Below are 26,683 nucleotides of genomic sequence, written 5' to 3'. Positions count from 1 at the left end.
CCTTCACCAAGTTCTATCTTTCCCTTTCCACGGAATGATTTCCCTTTTCCTCAATTTCTATCCCTCGTGGATAGAAACTGATGTTGAAAGCCAAACTTATATTTATGATCCAAACCAAAATCGTCAGCCATTTTAGCTGCTAATTTTACGTTTGAACTCTATGCTCCTCTAAATGAATTCTCACTCCCTCAGGATGTGAATTTCTGAACTCCTCCAAAATGATCGCTTCTCTAAGAGCATCATAGGTGTGCTCTATTTTAAGTGCCGTTATCTACCTCTCAAAATTACTTTGTTTCTTTCAAAATCGATGCAGGTTTGACCAGTGTCCCTCTTTGGATTCCTGAAACGTTGTCTGGAGGCTTCTGGCACAAACTTATATGCACTGAAAATGACTTACTTCACCCAGAGCGGCACGCTGGCTCAGTGGTTAGCACTGCTGCCTCACAGCTTTCAACTGCAGGAGACTGTGTGGCGTTTGCACATTCTCCCCATCTCTGCGTGGGTTTCCTCTGTGTGCTCCAGTTTCCTGCCACAATCCAAAGATGTGCAGGTTAGGTGAATTCGCCATGCTAAACTACCCATTAGTCAGGGGTAAATGTAGAATAATAGGGTAGGGGGAATGGGTCTGGATGGGTTACTCTTCGGAGGATTGGTGTGGACTTGTTGGGCTGAATGGCCTGTTTCCACACTATAAGGATTCAATGATACGCCCCAGACACCTCCTCTGATAGTGGCGCAAGTACTTCATCGGCTCTACACACAAGCTTTATGTCGATCACCGCATGTGTTAATTGCCTTTTCAACTGAGATGGAAAATGATTCCACATCGTTCTCATTAAATTTTGACAATGCTTAATATATTTAAACAGATTCTCACCAGGTCTTTCGCTACAATGGGATGGCTGATCTCTCTCTTCATCACTAAGCTTACCTTCAGCCTTCATCTCCAGTCTTTTAAGCTGACTTTCCTGTCTAAGTGCAAATTTGTGAACTTCAAACTTTCTCCCATTCTCCATTTCCTGTCGCTCCTTTTCTTATTGTTGTACTAAAACGATTTGTTCTTTTTCTCTTTTCTCTGCACTTAATCATGTTTCAGTCTCGTTTCCTTTTCTTTTCCTTTTCTTATTCAAGTTGCTACATTTTCAACAGGCTGGATTTTAGCCATCCCTAAACACATTGACGGTGTTTCCAGCATATTTAAATATCTCTTTTTCTTACCGGTGAAGGTAACTCCAACTCCAACTCTAACTCCAACTTGACTGACAATTCTAGCAGCTTTTCCTTGTTCCAAAGTCACTTCTTCCACCCCAGAAAACTTTTCGTGACTGAAAGAGCCATTGCTAACCAAACACTGTTTAAACCAACCGAATGCAAAACCAAGAACAAAAGACACGACTGCCTACTGCTTGTTGCCTTTGAGTCCAGCAACTCTAATTCCAATTTGAAACTATAGGCAAACCCCACAAAAAGGCCCAATCTGCCATGGACCAGTCGAGATACGAGCAAAACATTTCAAGAAAAGGGCCCGGGCCCTAACTTTTCTGGTAATTTTAAGCAGATACAGAGTGGATATTCCCCATGAAATGCAGCTGGGTCAACCACTTCGTTTTAGACAAAACAATTTATTTGTAAGATTACCGAATGAAATACAAACAAAAGCGATCACAATATAGAATAACTTCCGAAAATCCAACAGATTATCCCAAATTAATGATGCTGTTCCAAATACTTGCCACATCTTCATAAGCAAGGCGTGGAAAAAAAAAGGTAAAAACCAAACACAAAGTTTTGCAGGAGGGAGAGAGATGACAGAGAGATTCAGCATGGAGCAACTTCTTCCATGTAACTGTTTCTTTGCCCAGTAGCCTCAGACAACGGACTGCTTGCTCAAATCAAATCAATGCACACCAGCGTAAAGCTGAACTGGGGGAACTGGCGCGTCCAGTTTCATTGTACAAGTGTTATTTTTTAAAGAACTTGAAAACTTCTTTAAATAGATAAACCCAGATATTTCGGAACCTGTGCCTTTGCGACTCGTCTGAAAAAAAAAGGACAACCTAACCTTGTTGAAGGCGCAGCATCATCGCAATATGTATCCATCATTGATTAAATCAGACTTATTTTATCCATTTTGTTGCAAAGCTCGTGGCCTTGTCATTCATTTGGTAAGGTCAGCAGTCTGATTTCATTTCTTCCTTTCACAAGCTGATCTGGTGATTCGGTAAATTGGGCATGATTTCCCATCACGCTTGTGGAATTCAACTGTTAGCGGTAGGGTCACCGTTACCAACGAGATTCCGTTGAAACACAGTAGATTGTTGCAGGAGGCGGTCATTCAGCCTTTCGAACCTGATGCACAATTCATCACGATCATGGCTGATCGTCCGCTTCAATTGCCTAATTTTGCTTTCTACTAAGAACCTTTGATCCCATTTGCACCAAGTGCTATTTGTCGCTGCCTCTTGAATACGTTCAATGTTTTGCCATCAACTACTTCCTGTGGTCATGAGTTGCACAAACTCATCATTTTTTATTGGCTGAAGAAATATATCCTCATCTCAGACCTAAATGTTCTCCCCTGAATCCTCAGACAGTGACACCGGGTTCTGGCCACACCCACCATCGGGAACATCCTCCCTACATCTACTCTCTTTAGACCTGTTAGAATTTTATAAGTCTCTGTGAGATTCCCATGTCATTATATTATATTAACCATAACTTAGGAAAAGTAGAATTAAAACGTCTCCAAACTCTTAAGGGATCCGATAAACAATGTAGAAGCTTTGATAAATATTCGGATATTAAAGTAGTCAATGGATTTAGAAAGAGGTTGGGGTATAATATAAAGATGCCTGATTCGCCCCAAGTTTCTGAAATTTTACAGTGATATCAAAGGTGAAATGCCCGCTCCTGTCCCGGCCTGATATGACTTTGCATCATCAGCGTTGATTTCCTGCACAACTCAGAAAAGGGATGAACAAAACAGCACATCATTTGGAACTTTTGAACAGCCTGAGCCGCTTTCCCTCAAAAGTCGGACATTTCGAAGAGATTCCATAGAAATACTTGACAGTAGGTTAATTGCTGAATGGAACGGACGTGGAGACATTGGTTTCTCTGTATGTGATGGAATGTCCAGGACTGATGAAAATCGACATCACAGTGACAGTTAAACTACAGTGGAAGTTGTACAACTGGAATCCAATCGCCAACAATTGTTCAATTTAAATGATGGAAACTAACAACCTAATACCAAGAGGTGAGAGATACAGATTTTGAAAAGAAATAACTTGAAGTAATTCTCAGGAAAGTGGAATGGAGGTAGTTTGGCTGTCTGATGATCGAAAAGTCAAATAGATACAAGGGCCGAATGGGCCTACAATGTGGTTATAAAATGAAGCAGAAAGCTGAAATCAGTGCAGAAAATGGTAAAAGTGTCACGCGAAGTTGCAAAATAAAGCATACACAATCCTGAGATTTATTAAGAATGGCATTGAGTACAAAAACAAAGGAATAACATACGTTCATCTGAACTGGAATGCTATGTCGAGTTCTGGATAATATCCTTTTGGACGGTTGTGAAGGCATGACAGAAGATGCAGAAAGATCAACAAGAATGATTTCAAGGTCCAGAGAATTCAGAGACGAAGGCAGATAATTAACTATTTGCCTTAGAGAAGAGAAGTTTGGAGTAAAAATAAATGTAATAGAGGTACTCAAAATCGCGAAGGGTCTGAATAGAGCAGAGAAAGTGAAACTTCTACCATTGATGGAAGTAGCAAATTAATACAGATGCTGGAATCTGAACTGAAAACAAAAAATGCTGAAGTTTACAGCGGGTCTGGCAGCAGCCATGGAGGGAGAGCAAGTCAGCGTTTCAAATTTAGGTGGCTCTCTTTTTCGCAGGGCATGGGTCGAGAAACCACGGTGTCTCCTTGGTTTTCGTGGCTGCCTCACAGCACCAGCAATTGATTCTAGCCTAAGGCGACTGTCTGTGTGGAGTTTGCACATTCTCTGCGTGTCTTCACGGAATTCCTTTGGCCACTCCGCTTTCCTCCCACAGTCGAAAGATGTGCAGTGTAAGTGAAATAGCTATACTAAATTGTGCATGGTATCTGGGGATGTGCATGTACAATAGCCATGGAAAATGGTAAGGTGTGGTTTTGGGTGGGATGCTCTTAGGCTGGTCAGTGTAAACGCAATGGGCTGAATGGCCTGTTTCCACCTGGACACCCCGCGCTGGCCTATTACCTGCCCTCGGGATGTGCATGTACAATAGCCATGGAAAATGGTAAGGTGTGGTTTTGGGTGGGATGCTCTTAGGCTGGTCAGTGTAAACGCAATGGGCTGAATGGCCTGTTTCCACCTGGACACCCCGCGCTGGCCTATTACCTGCCCTCAACCTCTTCATTTCCAACTGCCGCCGGGACATTAACCGCCTCAACCTGTCGACCCCCCTCCCCCACTCCAACCTCTCACCCTCACAACGCGCAGCCCTCCAATCCCTCTGCTCTAAACCAACCTCACCATTAAGCCAGCGGATAAAGGGGGCACAGTGGTAGTCTGGCGCACTGACCTCTACACCGCTGAAGCCAAATGCCAATGGATGGCCTTGAATTCATAGAATGTTGGAGTACAGGAAGGCATTGGAGTAGACAAGTCCTAGAGGTAGTGAAATATGAGTGAGGGCTTCTGCAGTAAAGGGTCTGTGGAATTTACCCCAGAGTGTGGTGGATGTTGCGACACTAAGTAAATTTGAGGATGTGGATTTTTAATTAATGGGTTTAAATGTTATGGAGAGTAGGCAAGAAAGTGGAGTTGAGGCCGAGATGTGATCAACCATGATCATATCAAACGGTGAAGTAGGCTCCAGGGGTTTAATTGCCTAATCCTGTGCCTAGCTCAAATGAGCTAAGACGACTCAAGTTGGGCAATGTGCTAGATATGGACTATCTTAGTGATGGCTCAGATGAGGTCCGAAGCTCAGCTTGAGGTTAAATAGATTGGGAATAGAAGGCCTTAATCTCTTATTTCCTGTGAAGGGGATGGAGTTGGCATTTTGACAATTTGGAGTGTTGACCAAAAACAATGGCTTCTGGCTTGGCATTATTTAGTTGGAGAAATAATTTGACTCAGACTTGGTCTGATAATTTTATAACAGGAGATAAGTTGAGAAGGGTGTTATTGCTGTAGAATTGGCTGACATCAGCATACTAAATGAAAACTAATAGTAACTCCTGATACGGCACGCAGATGAAACCTAAATTGCCTAAAGTTCACTCTTTGGCTCTGTGGTTCCTGCAGGAACAGGAATAGATGCCATTCCTGAGACAGCAATGCTTAGATGAGCAGACCCACTCAGTTGGAGGAAAATTGTGGGGTCAACTGTCATAGTTTACTGACGAGTCAGGAATAATGAGGAAAGTTTACCTTTGTCATAATCAATAGGATATAATTTGTAAACTTTTTGATAAGAGCTATTTAGGTACAATGAACAGAAACCAAACGAGGGATTCAAACATGAAGTTTCAGGAAAGATAGCAAACTGATTTGGGAGATCACAGCACTTTGCTTAGAAAGGACAATTAGATGAGATTGTAGTTTGCAAGTACAGTAGGCTGAAGGAATTTTCTTTTGGAAAGGATTGTGGTGGCTAATTTAAAGGAGAGTCCAACAATATTTGAAGAGAACCATTTACAGTTTAGCTAATATTGAGATGAGTAAAGTTGAGATCTCTTTAGTGGGAATAAGATTGATGGAGTATGAGATGGTTTTCATGGACAAGATGATCAAAGATAAGGCAAATAGGAAAATAGGCAAGAAACTCAAATTTGGGCTAGTGGAAGGGAAGATGTGACAGAGGCAAATGATTGGGTGACTTTGATCCAAGTCCATGAGCTCTTCACACTTTGGGGTGAGTAGGAGGGGTGATGGTACTTAAGCATGCTCCAGAATACACTTTTTTGGTATATGCGGACAGTGTACTAAAAAGGAATGAAAATAGGCAATGCTTCAAGTTCTCAATTTGGATCACCAAAAGTCTCAACATTCAAGGCTTTAAGACAAATGATAGAAAATAGACTCCAGTAAATAGATGATTGATTACCAGTATGCATGTAATGGGCTGAAGGGCCTCATTCCCCACTGTAAAACTCCAGGTCAGGCAGTATTACCAAAGATTTTTTTTAAGGTTGATGAACTTTTAATTAAAACAAAATTGCATAGGTTTGTCCATACTCAAGTTTAAGTTCCAAAGCATCCACAGGTTTGGGAGCTTTACCTCCTGGTGACAGCTGATATATGGGAGTCTTTATAATTTCAAAAGTACACTTTATTCGCAAGAACATTTTTATATACATATTCACTAAAGCAGTTCAGTTCTTACAAGTAGCATATGAAGAAACCAGCAAACATTGGAGGCATTTTCATACTTGTGCAAATCAGACCCTCCCAGTGTCTCAAATGTAACTGAATAGATTTCCCCCCCCCACCATTTAACTTGGGTAGAAAAATTTCTGACAGTGATCTTTCCCCACTGTGTCTTGGCAGCAGCTGCCCCAGACCTCAGTGCATTCCCCCACTATGTAGTCCTAGACCTTGGGATGCGCCAGTCCGCAACACTTGGTTGAGGTAAACTCCTTGCTCTGGAACGCCAATAAGTTTTAGGCAGATCAAAGAGCACGTTTCACCAAGTTGATGGTTATCCAGGTGCAATTGCTGTTCTCTGCCTTTATTCCTGATGAAGGGCTTTTGCCCGAAACGTCGATTTTGCTGCTCGTCGGATGCTGCCTGAATTGCTGTGCTCTTCCAGCACCACTGATCCAGAATCTGGTTTCCAGCATCTGCAGTCATTGTTTTTACCTGGCCTGTTTCCATGCCGTAGGTTTATTTTAAGGCAGATTTGCTGAACTTTAATTAGACAGGTTATGGACACAGATATATTACATTATAGCTTCAGAGATGAGGGATACGCACGAAGTGGCTAACACACAAATATTTCATTTTAAAATTCCATTTTTATTTTTCTTGGTGAAAGATAAAACCATTCTAATTGCAGTGGGCTAAATCTTATCCAAAACGCTTTCAAGTGAGTGTCTCTAATCTGGATTTCTTATTGACTACAAGAAGATTTTTAAAAAGGACATATTCAGTTAAAGTAATTGTTACTGGTCAAAACCTCAGCATTTTTATTTCTGAATTTAACACGTCATGGGAGTTGCTGCTTATCTTTCTTTCCATATGTCTGTATTCCTCCATCACGGGTTTTTTTTTTCTTTCCACTTTGCCACTTGGCAAATTTAAATGTGCATGGTCATTTTATTTTATTTATACACCTACCTTGGTTTGTTTGACGTGTTTTGCTATCATGAGAACATGGCCTACAGATTGTAAATTGTCAGTCAGTTTCAGTTTCTGCAGGTTATGCTGTGATTTTACTATTATTCACAAGGCTCAGATTCTTCTGCATCCCTGACAAATTCAATTCCCGATAACTCATTTCCTGTGTCTCCCCCATGTTCCCTGAGTCACTGAGTTTTAATTTATCTTCAATGTTCAGGACAGAGATGGGCTAATTGGCCCTCCATTGGACAATGCCAGCAATTGTCACACCGCAGGAATCTTTTTTTCCATTCTCACAATAATAAGCCATTTTCACCCAAAGTATGGTGCTTTTCGATTCCTTTCTTCCTCTTGCAATTTTCCCGGCCCTGATAATTGTATCACCTCGAACAACTTCGAGTACTTCACTTATCAATGAGTTCTATATTCTGACACATCTTTTAGTAAAATAAAAATCTCCTTACTTTGTCCATCTGAACTTGTATTACTGAACTTGTACATTGATAGCTCTTTCTTTTGCAGTGATCTAGAAAATAAAAAAAAAATCCACATTCATCTTTTTGAAACCATGCATAAAGTAAGATGTTTCTATAAAGTCGACTCCTAATTCCATATTTTCCGGTCGAAAGTGGACCAGTCTGTTCGAACTCTTCAGAATACCTGGATTGTTGCTGATTTCTTCATCGGTCAGACAGGGAAGTCAGAGTTTGCAGAGGTGATCATAAGAAATAGAATCATAGAGGGACATTCCACGTTAAAACTGTTCTGATTTTACTGTAATTATGGCTGATCATAGAACATTCCAGCATCCCATTCTATTTCAAAGAACAAACATGTTTTGTTATTAATCATTCATGGGATGAGGGAGGCATTGCCTAGGCCAGTGCCTATGGCCTGTCACTAATTGCCATGGAGAAGGTGGTGGTGAGCAATCGAATTCAGTTGGTGCAGACCTCCGGTGAAAGCACATCCATAATTCGGCTGGGAAGGAAGTTCGAGAAGATTGACCCAGGGACAGTGACGGAATTGTTGCTTGCATTGCATTGAGCTTATGATTTAGTGATTAAATTGTAATAATTAGTTATTATACATGCTGCCGAAGGTTCCAAAGTTTCATGCTTTTGTTGCAGGAGCTAGTTGCTAAGATAAAAAAAACAGGGTCTGCTTTGATTAATATTAATTAATATGCAGCAAAAGATCTGACCCTTATTTTCTGAGACTTCTTTAATTCATCGATGGAATGTCAGCATCTCTGGTAATGACCGCCCTCATTGCCCACGCATTTCGGAAGGTGCCTCTTTGTATTCCTATTGTCACATGCAAGCCACGCTTGGTGAGGATGGCACACATACTTCCTTAAGGACGTTAATACTCATACCAAAACAGAAGGTGCTTGTTAAAGCATTCACTCGATTTTGGATCATGCTTGTTTCGTTACTTTCTAAATCAAGGAACTGAATAAACCTTTCAAATACTTAAATAGATTACAGCAGCTGAATAAGGAACATCACCTCCATTATAACTTCAAATGAAGGGGTACTGGATTCGAAAAGTTAACCATGCTTTCTCTTCACATAAGCTGATAGATGGGGTGCAGTTATCCAAAAAAAATCTGGGTTTTTTTTTCGTTTATCGTTATAATCCAGTCTTCTTTTCAGTTTGCTTTAGCATTTTATGTGTAATATTCAAAAGGCTAAAAGCAATCGTTTCTACAAAATAAAAGTAAATAATCAACAGGATGAGTTTGGCAAGATTTAGCATAATCGGATTCAGCCTTGGCTTTCGGAATAGTTGGTATCCGTGGACCTGAAGTTTATGAATATTCACGGTATTCAGGGCAGCAGAGGGCGCTGGGACAATGTGCTGAATTAGTGGGAGCAATTTTACTGGAAATGAAAAAACTATGAATCTTGTGTTTCTTTGAAATGCAACAGACTCCAGAGTTAAATACGTGTTTCTTTCCATACAAAGACAGATTTGTTTTTAAATGATTTGTCAATCTGTAACGTTTCCAAGAATATATGGTGTGATAAATTTCTGTCATGGTTCTTAGTTACCTGCCCCAGTAAGTACACTTGGAAATCCTTGTGCCTGCTGTCTTTGAATGCCAGTGGATTATCCACCTTGTGCAAACTTTCTTGCGATTGTTGGATCACAGCGTTTTCAATTCTAACTGTCAATACAATATTGACATGTGATTTAGTGGTGACTTATTTACAAAGTACTGGCTTGGTTGAAGACACTTGGAAGTTGGAATTGCATTTATTGTGTTTCGCTGCCTTCTTTGTTCTGTAGATCAGCAACATTATGTGATAAATGCTTAAACTGAGTATTGTTGAGATCTTTAAATGGGATATGATTTGGAGATGCCGGTGTCAGACTGGGGTGTACAAAGTTAAAAATCACACACCATATTATAGTCCAACAGGTTTATTTGGAAGCACTAGCTTTCAGAGCGCTGCTCCTTCATCAGATGGTTCTGGAAAATAAAATTGTAAGACACAGAATTTATAGCAAAAGTTTACAGTGTGATGTAACTGAAATTATATATTGAAAAAGATCTGGATTGTTTGTTAAGTCTCTCATCTGTTAGAATGACCATATTGGTTTCAGTTCTTTCATAAGGTAAATCGCAAAACTGTTTTGAAAAGTTACATTCTCAAGTGAACTTTAACAGATAATGTATTGAAGGTGTGAGCTTCCCTGTGTGAGGCTGTCTGTGCCACAATGGTCAGACTGATTCTGATCTAAAAAAACAGATTCACAGAATCTTACATGGGTTCATGCAGTTTTTGAGCAAAGTAAAATGTAATTCTGCAAGTACAAATTCACCCCACAAACTTATATGTGTATGTGTGCATGTGGGTGTGTGTATGTGGCGGTGTGGTTTATGAGTGTCTGTGAGAGAGTGTGTGTATGTGTGTGAGTGTGAGTGTAAAGGGGTGTAAGTCTGTGAGAGGGTGTGTTTGGGAGTGCATGTATGAGCGTATGAAAGAGGGTCTGCGTGTGCGTATCTGTAGGCAAGTGTGTGCATAGAAGTGTGTATGTATGCGTGTGTGTCTCTGTGTGTAGGAGTGTCTGTGTGTGTGCCTGTCTGTGTATGTGTCTGTCTGTGTGTATGTATAGTGCAATGGGGTCACCTGTAGTGTGACATGAACCCAAGGTCCCGGTTGAGGCCATCCCCATTGATACTGAACTTAGCTATCAGCCTCTGCTCGGCCACTTTTCATTGTTGTCTGTCCCAAAGTTCGCCTTGGAAGACGGTCACCCGAAGGTCTGAAGTCGAATGTCCCAGATCGCTGAAGTTTTGGACTATAAACAGGATATATATTCATGGTAAGTGTCTTTAATATCATCATTATTCATAATAAGTAAAACTGAAGGAGCTGTATATGAAATGAAGAGGGCATGAAATCACTGGACACAGTTAGTCAAATTAATGTGCAGGACATTGATAATTAAGAGACAAGAGGTACCAGTAGTTTGAGACCTCAGTGATTTCCCAAATGGAGCCAACAAATCTCTATTCCAAATGCTGATTTGGCAGCATCAAACAACTGAAAAGAGATTTCAATATTAATAAACAGATAAGACTCCCTTCTCAGTTTAATGATAGCGTCAATTCATTGCTTGACAAATTCCAATATAAATCATGAGTTTTTTTTTAGTTAGAAGTATAGCAGAAATCGAATCTCTCTGAAGCATTTAATTAATCTCTACATAAGAAGAGACAGAGAGAATAATGGGGAAATGAAGATAATTCCTTCCCTGAGATAATTGAAGAGCTCTTTGCTTTGAGACAGCCAATCCTCGACTGGTAATCAAATTAGCATCTCCGAACAATATTTCGTAAGTAGCTGGTGACAATATCACTCATCAGTCTCTCACTCGACAAGGAAAATGCAATATTGTCCCCTTTCCTCCTTCTCTTAACCACTGAGTGTCTTAAACTCAGCAGCAATCTTAGTCTGGAAGCAGATCTGCATTGACCTGCCCTTTTCTCAACTTCATCATCATGAACTGAAATCACAGCAGAGACCCATTTCTAATTGGAGACCTGTAGTTGTTCGGTTTCTGATTGTTTTTCTTTTCGCTAATCAGGTGCCGTGTTTGAGGCATTTTAGCGTCTTCTAACAATTGAATGATTTTTAAAATTTTGTTCAACAGTCATTCAGTGTGAGTATCAAAGAACAATCCTTATGCAGGCTTATTGCAGAAAGAGCGGCTGAACTGAAATGTCAACTCTCTAATGGCGATATAGCCCATTACAAGCACTGACAATGAATCCAACCACTTACCAAATCCATACAGAAAAGGACTCTGACCACAGGAGGAAACCACGCTGGCCTTGTGCCTACTAGGGAGCTCCAACACCATTTCTATAAGAGACACTGCCGCCCAAGATGTACCCGCATATCATACTGCAAGACAAACGCAATGAAGCAAACAGGTAAAAACTCTACAATATCTTGGTTTGCCCCAAACCAAAATCTTTAGAAATGTTGGTGATCTTCAAAAACGTTACTTCCTTTTGTTTAAACTTCCATTTGGATAAGCGTGCAATCTCTTGCCGCTCTGATAAGAAATAAAATACATAAAATAAAGTAAGTATGATGATACTACAGTTTTGAGATGGGTATTTTGTCCTTGATTTTTAAAGATAAGTTTTGAGTCATAGGTATGGAGCTGTCTAGTTCAAGCCAATAAAGTAAAAGCTGGTGAGCCAGAGTCTAAGTTTCACCTTTCTGTAATTGTTGAGGGTTGGAAGTTGGTGGCAAGGTTTTCTGTCTCTCTCTCTCATTATTACACGTAAAAGTTTTGAGTTCTCCTTCTGTGCTGGAATCTCATGTGAGGCAATGTATTCTAGTGACTTTGCATTTGCCAAGTGTGTATTTGTGGAATGTTACTGAATTGGAATATTTGCCGTTTATTCATTAGATAATGTATTATTCAGTTTAGTTTTCTAATACAGTTACAGTTATACCAATTCCTCTTTCTGCTGTTTGCAATTTGGTACGGTGGCTCAGTGGTTAGCACTGCTGCTTCACAGTGCTTGGGACCCAGGTTGGATTCCAACCTCAGGAGATTATCTGCGTTGGAGTTTGCACATTTTCCCCGTGTCTGTGTGTGTACTGTTTCAGTGATTCGGTTCCTCCCAAAAGATATGCAGTTTGGGTGAATTGGTCATGCTAAATTGCCCATAATGTTCAGGGATGTGTAGGTTAAATGCATTAGTCGGGGTAAATACCGGATAATATGGTACGGTCTGGATGGGTTATTCCTCGGAATGTTGGTATGGGCTTGTTGGGCCGAAGGGCCTATTTCCACACTGTAGTTTCTATGATTCGAATGTAACTGGGAGAAAGAAAAAGTGTTTTGCTATATGCTGAGTGGTATGACCTATTTAGTGTCTAGGCTACCTTCTTGATATACTTGCAGGTGGTTCTGTTGGGTCCATTACAAAAGTAGGAATATCCTGTCTTTTTCTTTGCTTTTGATTGTTTTGTTTTGAAGAGGAGAACGTCTCCAGGTTTCAATGACAAGTTGCTGCCATTTTGGGTAAAAACGAGGAAACAGTTATTTGATATATCCCCAAGATCATCTCTCTGCATTGAACCTCACACTGATGCAGCAGTTCAGTCAGTCCATACAAACACACTGCCATGCACTATCACCTCCTACATCATATCTGAGATTTCAATTTTGAAAGGTCAATACATCTGACACTACGATATAAATATCAGGGATTTTTCCTCCCAAAATATCGCTTTCTGTTGTGCAGAGTATGCCTCATTCTACCTAAAATTCCTCTTTCAAGAGAGTACATTTCTTGGTCAGGGAGCAGCAGGTCTTACGGCAGCCTTTATTCCATATTTGAGAACAACAGGAAACATGACACTTAACTGCCATACTTCAAATATTGGCACTGATGCAGTCACTTAATTCTCACAGTTAATGGTAGATTTGCAAAGTCCAAGACGATCATAGAGCTCACCTCTCGTTAGAGAGAAATGACTGCTGGTGAGATTAACCAAAGGGCCACCAGCCCTCAGGCAATAGGAGAAATTGAGAAACATGTACGTTCATGGTAACCTCAGCCAATGTGGAATTTGATCAATTGTATTGGTGTCACTCTGCATCACTAACCAATCGTCCAGCCAACTGAGTTAACTGACCCCATTGGTTCAAAAGTACAATTATATTATTCGCTTTCCTAATATTACAAAAAGAAATCATGAAACTGTGACTGTTAATCGAGCTGTGACTAAGGTGCGTGTTGCAAAATACTTGGACCTCTGGAGACTCTCAGTTCGAACAAATATCGTACTTTTTGGTGGTGTTGCTCTATATCGTCGGGAACTCCTCCAGCTTCCAACAGACAATGCATGGGGCACCAAAAGGGCTCTTTTATGCCATTTGCTATCCCATTATTGCTATTGTTGGTGCTCCGGGTAAGTAATGGTTGCCAACGATTTTTCTTCGAAAATCTCCACAAATCTTATATTTTATTTTCAAAATCGGGCTGAACTTTTCCAAAATCAACATTATCTGAATATAGGGGCTATCAAAAGGTTTCCAGAATGTTTATGCATTATATGCTATTACGCTGTGGTGTGGTGAAATGCACTCATTGTGGTTGCAGAATGGAGTGCTCATACATTTCATTCAATGTATTATACTGCACGTTTATAGAAACGTCATTTATTAGGTTGTTCAATCATGCACTGGATGAACAACATAGCGTTTGTTTTAATTTCACAACGCGGAAATTAGCATTTATTTTGTGACAAGATTTCTTTTAAAAAATCAACATTGCGAAGTGCATGGATATTATTGCCGCAGCAGAATATGATTTATCCCATAAAGTCGTCATAATGACGTAATTTTATCACAAAAACAATTCCAGTGATTTCGGGACTCTACAGTCCGACCTTTGCACTAATTTCGTAGTTACAGTAGGATGAGTGTCCACGTACTGAGCCCCAAAATGAACATGATCTGATGAAGTATTCTGGAAATATTTTGAAAAGACCTGGGCAGACAAGAATTTTAACTTATCGCTTATATTATCATCTACTGATGGGTTTTGTATATGATAAAAGAGAGCAATTGCTGATAGCCAACAATTGTGGTTGCATCAAGGACGGTCAATAATATTTTTTCATCATGACAGTCTGAGAGCAACGAAAGGTTAAAATCAAAATGGTTGAAATGAATGCTAACCAGCAAAGTAGAGCAGTCAGGAGCAATTGATATGTGTTGTCGACGGGAGGCTTCTCCCACATTGAGGATAGTTGAGACTACTAGCATTGCAGTTCTGCATTGCTGGGTGGCTGATCGTGATTGTTCGGTGGTTAGCTATTGCTCACATCGAGCATGCGAGGAAGACAAGTGATTGAGACCCTGCGTTACGTTATTTATATTTTTAACTTGCTTGGTTCCCCAGCATGACTCTAAAGGTTGTCTGATATTCATGGGGGGAGAAAAACTTACGAAAAGGGAAATCTAATGAACACATCCTGAACGAACAAGGTCAGAATGTGCACCATGTTAACGTTGGACAGAAAGCTCGAATTCAGGGACACTTCGATATTAAAAACACCTTTTTAGGACGAAAGTAATATAAACACATGAATACAAGCATCAAAGAAATTTTCAAGCTATGATCACCAAATTGGGATACCTTTTGGGGAAGGAGGCTCCTGTACAGAGAGGACAGGTTGCACTTAAACTGAAGGGACACTGATATCCTGGGCGGTAGGTTTGCTGGAACTCTTCAGAAGTGTTAAAACTAGTTTCGAATGGGAATGGGACATGAAACTGCCAATCAGAGGATGGAGTAGCTGATGAACAGGCAGATATAGCGTGCAGAGAGTCTGTGAAGAAGGATAGACAGTTATAAGAGCAAAGTTACAGTCAGTGTGATGCGTTGAAGTGTGTATTTTAATGCAAGAAGTGTCAGGAATAAGGGTGATGAACTTAGAGCGTGGATCAGTACTTAGAGCTACGATGTTTGGCCATTACGGAGACTTGGATATCACAGGGGCAGGAATGGAGGTTGGATGTTCCGGGATTGATATGCTTGAAAAGGAATAGGGAGGGCGGTAAAAGAGGTGGGGGAGTAGCATTCCTAATGAGAGAGCGTATCACAACTACAGAAAGGGTGTTCATCGAGGAGGATTTGTCTATTCAGTCAGTATGGGTGGAAGTCAGAAACAGGAAAGAAACAGTCACCTTATTGGACGTTTTCTACAGAATCCCCAATAGCAACAGAGATACGGAGGAGCAGTTTGGGAGGCACATTTTGGAAAAGTAATTTCACCTTCCCTAATATTGATTGGAACCTTGTCACAAAGCTGGTCCTTTCTCAAAGTTACTGTGCACTTGAGTTTTTTTTCAGTGAGGGGGTAATTGGCCAGGTTCCAAATAGACTGGGTTTGAATAGATTATCGAGGACCTTTTGGTTTGTAGCTAGCAGATGCTGCCTCAGGCAGAGGCTTTTATGTTTTACTAAACAAACTTGAATAATGAATGGGGAGTGACCACTTCTGAAAACAAAGTTTCTCCATGGGTTTAGTTCAGCAGGAGTGTGTGAAGAAAGGCTACTGGAAGCATTTGCCCGAAACATCGATTTTCCTGCTTCTCGGATGCTGCCTGATCTGCTGTGCCTTCCCAGCACCACTCTAATCTAGACTCTGGTCTCCAGCATCTGCAGTCATTGTTTTTACCTAGTTGATTTTAACCTTACTGCGAAACCTCTTGCAAGGCTGCCTACCTTGAAGACATTCTCCTCCTCTCTCTACAAGAATCTCAGTGAGTCTCTCTCTCACTGCAACCCCCAGGTCATCTCCTCTGCCCTGAAGCTCTTCCTACCTGCCAATCTTCCTTCCCACCTATCTGCTTCACCCTCCTCTCTGACCTATCACCTTCATCCCTACCTCCATTCACCTATTGTACTCTTGGCTACCTTCTCCCCAGCCCCATCCCCTCCCATTTATCTCTCCGCCCTGGAGACTCCGTCCTTCATTCCTGATGAAGGGCTTTTGCCCAAAACGTCGATTTTCCTGCTCCTCGGATGCTGCCTGACCTGCTGTGACTTTCCTGCACCACTCTAATCTAGACTCTGATCTCCAGCTCCTGCAGTCCTCACTTTTGCCCCGCTGGAAACAAGTCCAGCCTGGTTCTCTCTCTGCCTCTCTCTCTCTCTCTCTTTGGCTTAAAACCTGCAGGCCTGTGTTTCATTTTAACATTTGTGCCCAATTTATGGGCAATGTTGCAAGTTTCTTCGGAATAGCATCATTAAGTTGGAATATTCTATCGGGTTTTTGGATTGGATATGTTCTCCGGTATTCTATTTCCTGTTCTTTGTGATTCATTCCGTAATCTTGTAAATACGTTTTGTTTGTTTAAATCTCGGCAGTTTGACCAGCCAATTGACTCTGGGAAGGTCCACTATACACTGACCTGAAATAAATAGTAAAGTTACGGTCTGGGATAGCTGCTTTAAAATGGTTTGAGGGTCTGGGCCTCCTCCATAACAACCTCATTAGTGCAAATAGTTTGGATGGAGCAGTTTTTGTTTGGTGCGTCCAGGAAGGATTTCTGACTCCATACGTAGATAAGTCGATTTGAGAGGAGGCCATATTGGATTTGATTCTGGGCAACAAACCAGGTCAGATGCCAGATCTGTCAATGGGAAAGCATTTCAGTGATAGTGATCACGAGTCCCTGACCTTTACTATAGTCATGGAGAGAGATAGGAGCAGACTGTATGGGGAAATATTCAATTGCGCGAGGGTGAATTACAATGCTATTAGGCAGGAACTGTGGAGCAAAAGTTGGGAATAGATACTCTCAAGGAAATGCACGACAGAAATGTGGAACTTGATTAGGGAGTGCTTCCTGCGACTGCTGGATAGGTTTGTCCCACTGAGGCAAGGAAGAGATGACAGGGCGAAGGATGACAAGAGATGTGGAACTACTCATCAAGAGGAAGAAGGAAGCTGACTTAAGGTTGAGGATGCAAGAATCAGACAGGCCTCTAGTGGGTTACAAGGGAGCCAAAACAAAACTGAAGAATGGACTTAGGAGAGCTAGAAGGAGGTATTTTAAAACCTTGGTGGTTAGGATTAAGAAAAACCTCAAGGCATTCTACATTAATGTCAAGAACAAGAGGATAGTGAGAGTGAGAGGAAGGACAATCAGGGATAGTGGTGCAAACTTGTTCTTGGAATTGGAGGAGGTAGAGGAGTTCTGCAATGAATACATTGCTTCAGCATTCACCAGTGAGAGGTTTGTTGTGGTTTGTGAGGACAGTGTGAAACAGGCTGATATGCTCGAAAAGGTGGATAATAAGAAGAAGGATGTGCTGGAAATTTGAAAAACATGAGGATAGATAAGACCCCTGAGCATGACAGGATATACCCAAGGTTACTACGGAGCGAAGGAAGAGATTGTGTCGCCTGTGGCAATGATTTCTGCTCCTCGCTGTCCACTGGAATAGTACCTGATGATTGCAGATTGGCAAATGATATTCCCTTGTTCAAGAAGAGGAATAGGAATACCGCTGAGAATTATGGAGCAGTGAGTCTGACGTCAATGGTTTGCAAATTCTGGGAGAGGATTTTGAGATACAGGTTTTATGCTTGTTTGGAAAAACATAGTTTGATTGGTCAGCATGGAGGAGCAGTTCTTGCCTTACAAGCCTTATTAAATTCTTTGAAGATGTAACAAAACACATTGATGAAGGTAAAGCAATGCAAGTGGATTTTATATGGATTTTAGCAAGGCTTTCCCCATGGTAGGCTCACTCAAAAAGGAAGGGGGCATGTGATACAGGGAAATATGGCTGGCTGGATACAGACTTGGCCGACCCATAGAAGGCAAAGCGTGATCGTATGGAGAATAATTCAATCTGGAGTTCGGTGATCAGTGGTGTTCTGCTGGAATCTGTTCTGGGATCTCTGCTTTTTGTGGTTTTTATAACTGACTTGGATGAGGAAGTGGAAGGGTGTGTTATTAAGTTCACCGATGACACGGAGATTGGTGGAGTTGTGAATACTGTGGAGGGCTGTTGTAGGTTGACAGGATGCAGACCTGTGATGAGAAGTGGCAGATGGAGTTCAACCTGGAAAAGTGTGAAGTGATTTATTTTGGAATTTATTTAATTTGAATATTACAGGGTTAAAGGCGGCATTCTTGGCAGTGTGGAGGAACAGGGGGATCCATAGTTCGCTCAAAATTGGCACACAAGTTGACAGTTTTGTTAAGAAGGAGTATGGTATATTGGCTTTCATTAGTAGGGCTGTTGAGTTTAACACCTGCGAGGTTATGCTGCAGTTTTCTCTAGCACTGGTTAGACCACACTTGGAATATCGTGTTCAGTTCTGGCCAACCCATTGTAGGAAGGATGTGGAAGGTTCAGAGAGGTTGTGGAGGAGGTTTACCAGGATGCTGCCTGGACAGTAGGGCATGTCTTATGAAGGAAGTTTAAGGAAGCTAGGTCTTTTCTCATTTGAGCAAAGAAGGATGTGAGGTGACTGGAAACAGGGGTACAAGATGATGACTGGTATAGATGGAGTAGATAGCCAGAGACTTTTTCCCAGTGCAAAAGTGGCTATCATGCGGGGGCATAATTTTAAGGTGATTGGAGAAAGGTTTGGGGGGATGTCAGAGGTAGGTTCTTTACACGGCATGTGGTGGATGCATTGAATGCACTGCCAGCAGTGCTAGTAAAGTCAGATACATTAGGGATATTTAAGCGACTCTTGGATAGGCACGTGGATGATAGTAAAACGAAGGGCATGTAGGTTAGTTTGATCTCAGAATAGGAAAAATGTTCAGCACAACATAGAGGACGGGTGGGCCTGTACTGTGCTGTACTGTTGTATGTTCTGTGTTCTAAATATTTAGAAGTCATGATGCAGCATTCTAATTAAGCCATTTTTATAAAGGTGCAGCATAACAAATTGAATAATATTTTGCAATACTTCATTCTGCAATCGCAAATATCACACTATCATTGGCCTCTTCACAGCATTATATCATGCAATGCATACAAAATACTGGAAATGCATAAATTGAATTATAAATATACACGCAAAGTGTACAAATAATCTCTTTCTTTTCAATAATTTACAATTCTTGTCTTGGTATCGCTGTTTTTTTTGGGTAAAATCTTGGGATTATATTAGAAACACGGGTTTTCGCAATATTTTCTGCCACTGGGAGCTGAAAGTGAAGGAAACCTTATGCGGCCTGGACCATAATATGGTAGAATGTATTCTGCAGTTTGAAACGAAGAAGGTGGGAATCAGACATAATGGTTTTACCGTTGAATAATGGCAACTATAGTGGCATGAGGGAGGAACTGACTGATTGATTGAGAAAGGAGTTTAGCAGAAAAGACAGTGAAACAGCAATGACAGGAGTTTCTGACAGTAATTCGATAGACATACCACGACTCATCCTGTGGAAACAGAAGTATACTAAGTGGAGTTGAGGCAACCCGGGTTGGTCAGGGAAGTCAGGGACAATATAAAAACGAAACAGAAAGCATAATATGGCGAAGGGCAATGGGAAGCAAGAGGACTGGGAAGCGTACAAAGATCAACAGAGGACAACAAAGAAAGAAACAAGGAGGGAGAAAATTAATATGAGCGTAATGAGCTGGTAATATTCGGAGAGATTACACGGGTTTCTTTAGATATATAAAGGCAAATGTGGACATTGGGCCATCGGAAAAGGATGCTGGAGAGGTAGTAATGGGAACAAAGAAATGGCTGAGGAACTTAATAAGTACTTTGTGTCAGTCTTCTCGGTGAAAGACATGACCAATATCTCAAAAATACATGACAGCCAGGCGGCAGATATGAGTACAGTGGCCATCGGCAAGGAAAAATTGCTAGAAAAAACTGAAAGGTCTGAGAACACATTTAGAGTACTGTGAGCAATTTTGCGACCCATACCTCAGGAAAGACGTTTTGGCCCTGGTCCAGGTCCAGAGGAGGTTCATGACAAAGATCCCAGGATCTTTTTGAGGACTGTGGGACTGTACTTTATGGAGTTTAGAAGGATGACAGCGGTAGGGGTGGGGGTGGTGGCGGGAGTGATCTGACTGAAAATTATAGAATACTGAACGGCCTGGATGGAGTGGACGTTGGGAAGATGTTTCCATTGGCAGGAGAGACGAGGACATGAAGGCACAGCCTTAGAGTAAAAGGAAAACCTTTTTTACAATCGTTAGAAGGAGAAACTTTTTTTTATCCCTTTTTTATGGGTGGCACAGTGGTTAGTACTGTTGCCTCACAGCGCCAGAGATCTGGGTTCAATTCCCGCCTCAGGCGACTGACTGTGTGGAGTTTGCACGTTCTCCCCGTGTCTGCGTGGGTTTCCTCCGGGTGCTCCGGTTTCCTCCCACAGTCCAAAAAATTGGCCATGCTAAATTGCCCATAGTGTTAGGTGAAGAGGTAAATGTAGGGGAATGGGTCTGGGTGGGTGGCAGGTCAGTGTGGACTTGTTGTGCCGAAGGGCCTGTTTCCACGCTGTAAGTAATCTAATCTAACCTTACAAGAATGGTGAATCCGTGGAATTCACTGTCACAGAAGGCTGTGGAGGCCATGTCATTGAGTATATTTAAAACATAGGTAGATGAATTATTGATTGCCATGGAGATCAAAGGTTACGGGGATAAAGCAGGAAAATAGAGTTGAAAAATCTATCAGCCATGACTGAATGGTGGAGAAGACTCGATGGGCCAAATGGCCTAATTTCTGCTCCTGTATCTTATAGCCTTATTGTCTGCCATTGGTTCCTGCAAGGACGATGAAAGATTATCCTGATGAGAGAGATAAAAACAAGGAGTTAAATGCCAACGATATTGCCTAGCAAAGCAAAATCGACAAAGCTCCAAATAAATTAGATAACAATGTTAATTGGTCTAAAGTTTATTTTTTAAATTTGTGGTAACCTTATGTCGTTCTTTAAGATCTCTCCATAGTGTATTTCTCCCACAACTGCTGCAAGTAAAATACATGGATTTAAAGTTAACATACTCGGTGACTGGACAGATCTTCATTAGTATTTACTGAAATATTTCACTCTCTTCTTTCAGTTGCCACGCTGTACCTCACCACATATGTCCCTTCAAAGTAACTCCAAAGCAAGTGCAAACAATTTATAATATTATTCTCAACACGAGACATTATGACAGAGAATTTTCTGCAAACATTGGATTGTAAACAAAGTTTGACAATTTACTTTATGTCCTCCAGCAGCCACAGTGCTTGTGGCTGGTTTCCTGTCGTCTTCATTCAAATTAACTTACCCTGACACTGACCCTTCACGCAGACCAATCAACTCTCAGCAGCGCTGAGATCTGGCGACTCAGCACGCAATCAGAAGAAGCATTCAATTTCAACCTATGCAAACAGGGTGAGAAAGCGACACCAATAGGCAGGCATTCAATCAGATTTCAGGACTGGGAATACAGATGGTTAGAGATTTCATTGACGGTGCGACCTTTGCCATATCAGCAGCTTTTAGAGTCTGAAATGAAGCTTCAAATTTATGGATTTTATATCGTCTCAGGCTTTTGCCTGTCCCCCCCTCCATCTCGCACAGACATTGGATTTTTCCCTTCCCTCTGATATCTGGCTACTCGTCTCCCTGCCTCTAATCTTTGTTGGCCAGTTTTTAAACACCACTGTTCTTGTCCTGTTAATATACTACCAGAATCTTACACACAGATTCCTAGACTCTCATACCTACCCTCGTCTTTCTCTGACCATGGAATGGTGACTGGACTCGAAATGTTAACTGTACTGCATCCCCAAATGTGTTGCTCGATCTATGTGTTTCTCCACCAATATCGGTTTCTGTCTCCCATTTCCAGTCTTCCTGCAGCTTCATCTCCTCCCCAGTGTTACCATGCTGCCTGCTCCAAAAGTTCAGCCTACCTTCAATTACCACGCTAATCCTCTAAATTCTGTTCATTGTACCCCAACAAAGGTGGCGTGCTGTACCCCTAGAATCTGTCCATTTACTCACAATGTCAATCATCTTCGCCTCCCAGTAAGACAGGCCTCTTCTTCCATTCTATGTCAGGCTGCCATTTCCCCATCTAAAATCCAATACGTTGCAAACCGAACCCCCAGTTGAACCACCTGACGCCACCGAATGATCCACGCCGCTGACTCCAACCCCAACGCAGTCCACTCTTTCTGCCTGGCTTCACGCATCCTGGTTCCTGTCACGAGGCTGAGTGATGGTGAGTGATTGAGGGTGACTGTGTGTGGGTGAATATACGCTGTTGAGTGGTTATGATGAAGTGAGGTTGAGCCGTTCAGTCAGTCCACAGTTCACTTTTGATGCTGACTCGTACATACGTGTTCACAAATTTTGATGCATTCCAGTGCAAAGTTACTTCTGGTTAGAATTACTAGTTCTTCTGCTTAGTCCTGGCACAAGTCCGTTATATATTCATTACCAGACATGGAATATACATTGCAGTTTCTTCTTGTTCTTTTTTTAAAGATTTCAAGGGGATTCTTTGTCAGGGGTGAATTCAACTCCTGAAGTTAAAGTTGTGATTGTAGCTTCAGCGACTGGGGTATGTATGGTGGGAAATCGTCGCAGGAATTATATAAAATTATATAAAATATAGAATAGGATCTAGCAGGTTTTTTTTCATGGTGTACTCAAGCACAGAAACACAGGAGTACAGTGAAAAGCTTTGCAATGCCACCGCTTATGACGCCATCTCAGGTATAAATGCATCAGTGCAAACCTTAGATAGCAAAAAGAATTTTAAAAAAAATAGTTGCATTATTTTGCAGTCTTCAAAGAATAAGTTGGAAAGAAGACATAGCTAGAGGATAGACATTACATTTAGATAAACAATTACAAATAAATATTACATTACAATACCACAGTGCAGTCTGATAACCCACACCAGACTCCAGTCTAACAATCGTCCCCTCTCCCCTCCAAGCCTCCTCCACTCCGTTCCAAGTAAAGTTTTCCTCCGGATTGTTTCCTCTGCATCGGCCTCAGCTCGGGACTCGCTGCCAGCGCTGGCCGCTGATTTGGGACTGCTTCCCCCAGAGTGATTCCAGGTGCCGATTACTACTTCAGGGCTGCTTCCCTGGCGCAGGCCTGCACTGTGGGAGACTCGCCAGATTCTCAATTCCCCTTCAGCTAAGTCTAATTAATTAATTCAACAAGATGTAGAAAGGAGAAAAAAAGAGAGAAAGGAAAAGAACAGGTGGAGCAGAGGAGCTTGAATACTCAAGAGTCTGAAAGTGCGTTTGAGCAACATGTTGTTTTGAGACAGTAGTAAGTGTTTTGAATAAGTTCAACAACGTCTCTCTCATTTTCTTTCTCAGCCAATTTGCTGGCGATTGGAATTTTATCCCGAGGACGTTGTGGACTCTCCAAATGCATCACATACTATCTTGTGGTGATAGCTGTCAATGACTTCTTTGTGATAATAATTTCCGTCATCCTAAACAGGATTGGCCGCATTTACTTTCGGTACAGTGTCTTGTTTACCACACCAGTATGCAGCCTTGGCGCTGTACTAGTCTATGGTACCCGAGATGGCTCAGTGTGGCTGACAGTGGCCTTCACCATCGATCGTTTTGTTGCCATCTGCTGCCAGAACTTGAAGATCAGATACTGCACTGAGAAATCTGCATCACTGGTCATTGGAACAATTTGTATCCTGAGTTGCATCAAGAATGTCCCTTTATACTTTATCTACAAGCCGTTGTATACGATTAGGGGTGTGCCCTGGTTCTGTGATATCAAGTCCAGCTATTACACTTCTCCAGTCTGGCAGGCCTACGACATGCTCGACCCCATCTTAACCCCCATTTTCCCATTCATTCTCATTTTTCTTCTCAATGCTTTGACTATAAAGCACATCTTATGGGCCAACAGATCCAGGCAGAGGCTTCGAGGTGTTGAGAACTGCCAAGATTCGGAGATGGTGAATCGCAAGAGGTCCATTGTCCTGCTGTTTGCCGTCTCACTCAGTTTCCTTCTCCTGTGGGCTACCCAGGTCGGGCGTTTCCTCTACGTGCGAGTTCGAGGTGCAGGTTATTTCAACAGCCAGAATTTCAAAGACCCACAGTACATCCTTTCAGAGACTACCAACATGCTCCAGTTACTCAGCTCCTGCAACAACATCTTCATCTACGCTGTATCTCAGAACAAGTTTAGAGAGGAGCTTAAGGTGGTGATAAAGTATCCATTCACCATCTATATCAGATTCTTCAAACGTTAAAAGAAAAACAAAATTGACCCATCTTATTTATCATCTATCAGAGTGACTCCGTTTGCAACGCTATTTCTTGAATTTGAATCTGGCATTTGTGTGTCGAGGCTCCTGCACTTGAAAGAGATGTCATGTCCATTATCTAGCTGAGATGGTTCTCAATTCCGAATTCTAAAGGAATCTGAAATTATCGGAGCTCCTATCTTTCAGGATGAGATGCTAAACCACGGTCCAGATCAGTGCTCACTATTTCAATTCTCCAGTGTTCTGGGCCCATGGAAATTTATGTACTCATTTCTTTTCCACCCACTCTCATTCCCTCCTTCCTCCATTTTAACTTTCTCTTTAGCCTTTGTTTCTTATCTCAGAACTGTCATCACCATCTGACAGTGATTTCTGTTTAAATGTTCATTGTTTCATTTCCTCGAGGTCATTCCTTTATTTAATTATTCTTCATGATACTTTGAAAGGATTTTCTTGACTGGTCCTCCCAAATATCTATGATGCCACTTGCTTTTCGCACAATCTTGTTACTTTTCAAATTGTCAGTCATAGAGATGTACAGCACGGATACAGACCCTTTGATCCAACTCGTTCATACCGACCACACATCTTAACCTAATCTAGTTCCACTTGCCAGCACCCGGCCCATATCCCTCTAAACCCTTCCTATTCATATACCCATCCAGCTGCCTTTTAAATGTTGTGATTGTACTAGCCTCCACCTCTTCCTCTGGCAACTCATTCCATACACATACTACCCTCTGCGTGAAAACATTGCCCCTTAGGTCTCTTTTATATCTTTCCCCTCTCACCGTAAACCTATGCCCTCTAGTTCTGAACTCCCCCACCCTAGCGGAAAGATATTGTCTATTTATCCCATCCATGACCCTCATGGCTTCATAAACCTGCAGAGAAAACAACGCCAGTCTATTCACCTGTCCCTATAGCTCAAATCCTCTAACCCTGGCAAAATCCTTGTAAATCTTTTCTTAACCTTTTCAAGTTTCACAACATCCTTCCGATAGGATGTCATTCCACACTTGTGCAATTTACTCTATTGCTGCCCTGAGGATCATTGGCTACCGATGTCTCATTAAGACTGTGGGCAGTTCTAATGGACAGGGAGAAGTCTTTTCTAGATGGAATGTCTTTAATACTAAAACAAGCAAACCTGTTTATACTCACGTTCCAAGTCTCATAGGCGGACAGTCTTTCAGAAATGCATCATCCACTTTGTAGCTATGAACACAACGTGGGTGAGAGCCACCAAAGTCTTGTGACATCTATGCTCCTTTCGTTTGTTGAACGATAAATATGTATCAGGCAAAAGCGTCAGAGCAGATGATGTAGGGGTAGGAATAGTCCACTTCACCACTGTACCACCATTCAATAAGACCATGGCGAAAACTGTTGCCGAAAACCCACTTTCCTACCTGTCTCTACGAACTTCGACTGATAAAGAAATCTCCATTGCAAAACAAAACAGCAATTGTTGATGTTGCGGGAATGTGATAGACCCGAATCAGTACCCCTGGCAGATCGACAGAAGCAGTGGTTACATTGGTGGTGGTGTGATGTCATGGTGGGTTCAGTGTGGTCCGCCTGGAATGCAGTAGTGACGACGGTGGCCCCAGAGCGACATACCTGGAAATGACTGTTGCTGGGGTGTTGGTGGGCCCAGAATGTTTGCGAATGCTACCCACGCCCGTAATGTGGAGATGAGCACAAAAAAGGAGGAAAAGCTCTGATGTTTGATATATTCTCGTTGTATCTTAATATCGTCTGTGTCTATAAATGCACGAAGCGTGGTAAATAAGAGACTGTTTGCTCTTCATTTGTTAAATGCAAATGACAATAAATCATACACTTCAATTCTAAGGTAGCTCAGCTGTATTAAACATAGAACATAGAACATTACAGCGCAATATGGGCCCTTCAGCCCTCGATGTTGCGCCGACCTGTCATACCAATCTGAAGCCCATCTAACCTACACTATTCCATGTACATCCATGTGCTTGTCCAATGACGACTTAAATGTACTTAAAGTTGGCGAATCTACTA

At 41.7% G+C, this 26,683-nt stretch overlaps 1 protein-coding gene and 1 long non-coding RNA gene across 4 annotated transcripts; one reads left to right on the top strand and one right to left on the bottom strand.

Moving 5' to 3' along the window:
* Nucleotides 1-10,511: 10,511 nt before the first annotated feature.
* Nucleotides 10,512-22,478, bottom strand: LOC122543946. Of its 2 annotated transcripts, XR_006310197.1 has the most exons (4): nt 22,390-22,474; nt 21,668-21,761; nt 11,640-11,762; nt 10,512-10,653 (listed from the first exon to the last, which is right to left on the bottom strand). It is a non-coding gene; the product is annotated as an uncharacterized LOC122543946 (long non-coding RNA). The 2 variants fall into 2 exon arrangements; XR_006310196.1 differs by lacking the exon at nt 21,668-21,761 and having other exon boundaries at nt 22,390-22,478.
* Nucleotides 13,575-25,239, top strand: LOC122543939 (probable G-protein coupled receptor 139). Of its 2 annotated transcripts, none has more exons than XM_043682892.1 (2): nt 13,575-13,793; nt 23,727-25,239. In XM_043682892.1, exons 1-2 carry the CDS (start codon nt 13,724-13,726, stop codon nt 24,626-24,628), a joined length of 972 nt encoding a protein of 323 aa, XP_043538827.1. In that variant the 5' UTR covers nt 13,575-13,723; the 3' UTR covers nt 24,629-25,239. The 2 variants fall into 2 exon arrangements, with proteins under 2 accessions (XP_043538827.1, XP_043538826.1); XM_043682891.1 differs by lacking the exon at nt 13,575-13,793 and adding an exon at nt 22,519-22,609.
* The last annotated feature ends 1,444 nt before the right edge of the window (nt 25,240-26,683 follow it).

The sequence above is a fragment of the Chiloscyllium plagiosum genome, chromosome 45 (genome assembly GCF_004010195.1).
Source record: "Chiloscyllium plagiosum isolate BGI_BamShark_2017 chromosome 45, ASM401019v2, whole genome shotgun sequence".
NCBI lineage: Eukaryota > Metazoa > Chordata > Chondrichthyes > Orectolobiformes > Hemiscylliidae > Chiloscyllium > Chiloscyllium plagiosum.
The sequence above is the reverse complement of the archived record's forward strand: the minus strand, read 5'-3'. Positions and strand labels throughout refer to the sequence as shown.